The sequence below is a fragment of the Malania oleifera genome, chromosome 1 (assembly GCF_029873635.1).
Source record: "Malania oleifera isolate guangnan ecotype guangnan chromosome 1, ASM2987363v1, whole genome shotgun sequence".
Lineage (NCBI taxonomy): Eukaryota > Viridiplantae > Streptophyta > Magnoliopsida > Santalales > Ximeniaceae > Malania > Malania oleifera.
In genome coordinates, this window is record NC_080417.1 from 129,394,064 (window position 1) to 129,396,795 (window position 2,732).

The 2,732-nt window shown below is 40.2% G+C and overlaps 1 protein-coding gene across 1 annotated transcript; it reads left to right on the top strand.

Moving 5' to 3' along the window:
- On the top strand, window positions 1-2,468 carry LOC131146470 (peptide-N4-(N-acetyl-beta-glucosaminyl)asparagine amidase A-like). The gene has a single exon (XM_058096102.1). It carries the CDS (start codon window positions 306-308, stop codon window positions 2,145-2,147), a length of 1,842 nt encoding a protein of 613 aa, XP_057952085.1. The 5' UTR covers window positions 1-305; the 3' UTR covers window positions 2,148-2,468.
- Window positions 2,469-2,732: the final 264 nt, after the last annotated feature.

Genomic DNA, 2,732 nt, shown 5'->3' on the forward strand with positions numbered 1-2,732 from the left:
AAAGTTTCTTTGAGACCGACAATTTTCACTCTCCAGGACAACCACAACTCATGATTCATTATTATGTGTGCGTGTCTATATAAATATATATACACAGATCTTTGGAAATATATATATATATATATATATATATTTCTAAAGATCTGTGTATATTCCAACAATATTAAAATTTCAAAATTTAATGCTGTTGATTCAGGGACACAGGTTGCCCGTCTTACGTCAGTTGCTGCATTTGCTGCTCCAATCTCTCTCTCTTTCTCTCTCTATAGATCATCAGCATTCCAGTTTATTCATTTACCCATCCAATGGATAACCTTCTCGTCAGCCTCATCCTCTTCTCTCTCTTCTTTCTCCAACCCTTCTCTTCCACTGCAAATCTCCACAGGAAAAAGGGTCTCAGATCAGAGCTCTCTCAGCCATCGTCCGCCATTGATGGCGCCCCACCCACCACATACTTTGAGGTAACCAAACCCATCAGACTACCCAAAGCCAAACCCTGTTCTTTCCTCATCCTCCAACATGATTTTGGCTCCACATACGGCAAACCCCCTGTTCTTTCTCCCTATTCCCCTCCCTCCGACTGCCCATTTCAGAAATTCTCCAAAATTGTTCTCGAATGGAAAGCAACATGTAAAGGCAAACAATTTGATCGTATTTTTGGGGTTTGGCTCGGCGGCGTCGAGCTTCTCCGGAGCTGCACGGCGGAGCCCAGAGCCACCGGAATTGTTTGGACTGTTCAGAAGGACATCACAAGGTATTACTCGCTGCTTATGACAAATAGCATTCTTGCTGTTTTTCTTGGCAATATCATTGATAAAACCTACACTGGAGTCTACCATGTGAACATAACTTTATTCTTTTATCCTGCTTCAAAGCATTTTAAAGATTATGAGCCAAATTCAGGAAAATTGGTTTCTGGGCGTAGTTCCCGGGCTGATTTGATCTTACCCATTTCAAGAAGTTTGCCATTGAATGATGGGTTGTGGTTCGAAATTGAAAATTCGACAGATACTGAGGTGCAGGAGGTTAAAATTCCCCAAAATGCTTATAGGGCTGTGTTGGAGGTTTATGTTTCTTTCCATGAGAATGATGAATTTTGGTATGGAAATCTTCCAAATGACTACATAGCTGTGAACAACCTTACTGGGACTGCAGGGAATGGACCTTTCAGGGAGGTTTTGATCAGTTTGGATGATGATGTAGTTGGTGCAGTGTGGCCTTTTACTGTGGTCTATACTGGAGGTATCAATCCCCTCTTATGGAGACCCATTACTGGAATTGGGTCGTTTGATCTTCCGTCTTATGACATCGAAATTACTCCATTTTTAGGGAAGATGCTGGATGGGAAGCCCCATAAGTTTGGGTTTAGTGTTACTAATGCTTTGAATGTGTGGTACATTGATGCAAACTTGCATCTTTGGTTGGACAGGAAGAGTGAAATAACAAAGGGAAAACTGCTCGCATACAATAGTTTGCCTCTTACTGTTTACTTGAAGTCACAATTTAAGGGCCTAAATGGGAAATTCCTGACTAGTATGAGCAGGTCCCTATCATCCACTGGATGGGTGAATTCTTCCCATGGGAAGATTACAACTTATTCAGTTCAAGAATTCAATTATACGAACTCGATGGTGTTGGGTGACAATGGGGATTTGCAGATCATAAATCAGACGATTGATTTCAATGATAGTGTTTATACCAAGAAACCGTCTTCTTCGCGCTCAATCAAATCATTCAAAAGATTTCTGCTTTACCTGTACTCGAATGATATTGAGCAGGGAAAGGACACTTATAGATCGATAGCAAATGTCTCACTTGGATTCAACGAGGAGAGGATTAAAGGTGCTGAAATGGTGAGCTCACTCAAAAATTTGCAGAATGGGCATGGTTATATGCTTGTCAAGGGCAGCTCGGTTGTCAGTGGATTGGCAAGTACACAAGAGGCATACGACTACAATAGTCATAAATTCTGCTACTTCAGGAATGTGAGCAGCTCAAACTACACCATCCTTGATGATGAAGTGGGTAATACTTGCAACAAAAAACATCGGCCTAATGGTGGTTTTGGTCTTGGTAAGTGGTGGCGTTTTCCTACACGAAGGGCCTTTTTAGGATCTGCTTTGCGCAGTGAGGAGAAGGGGGTTTAGATTATTTCATCGACTGATTATGCAGGTGCTCACAAAAGTTCTGGCATCAAATGCTTCATTTGATTCATCTTTTGTTTTAATAAATTGGAACTTCAACATTAAAATAGGTTCTAGTGTCCTTTTTTTTTTTTTTTTGGAGTAAATGACTGCCTATCTATTATTATTTTTTGAAACGATGGTCTCCAAGAACTTTTGAACACTTTACTAATCTACTGGGATGATGAGCCCATCTGCTCTAAATACCAATGTATTATATCAAATGAAAAGTCAAGCTCCCAAGACTTGAACCCTGACATTTTAATCAGGAGAGCCTTGAGTTTACTACCTGAGTCACCTTTGGGAGGGGGGAGCTATCTTCATATTAGCGTAATTCTTATTGATCTCAAAGAGTATTTATCAAGCATCTTCCTTTCAAGTTGAGATAATCCCGGAAAATAAGTCAATCAAGAAAATGATCAGTATCTCTTGGATGCATGAGTGATTGTGATGGAATCAGTGATCTTTAATCCTTGAGTTTTTCAGAACAGAGTTTGCTGCTGAAATTTGTTTATGGCTGTATCAAGTAAATGAAACCTACTGTATTGG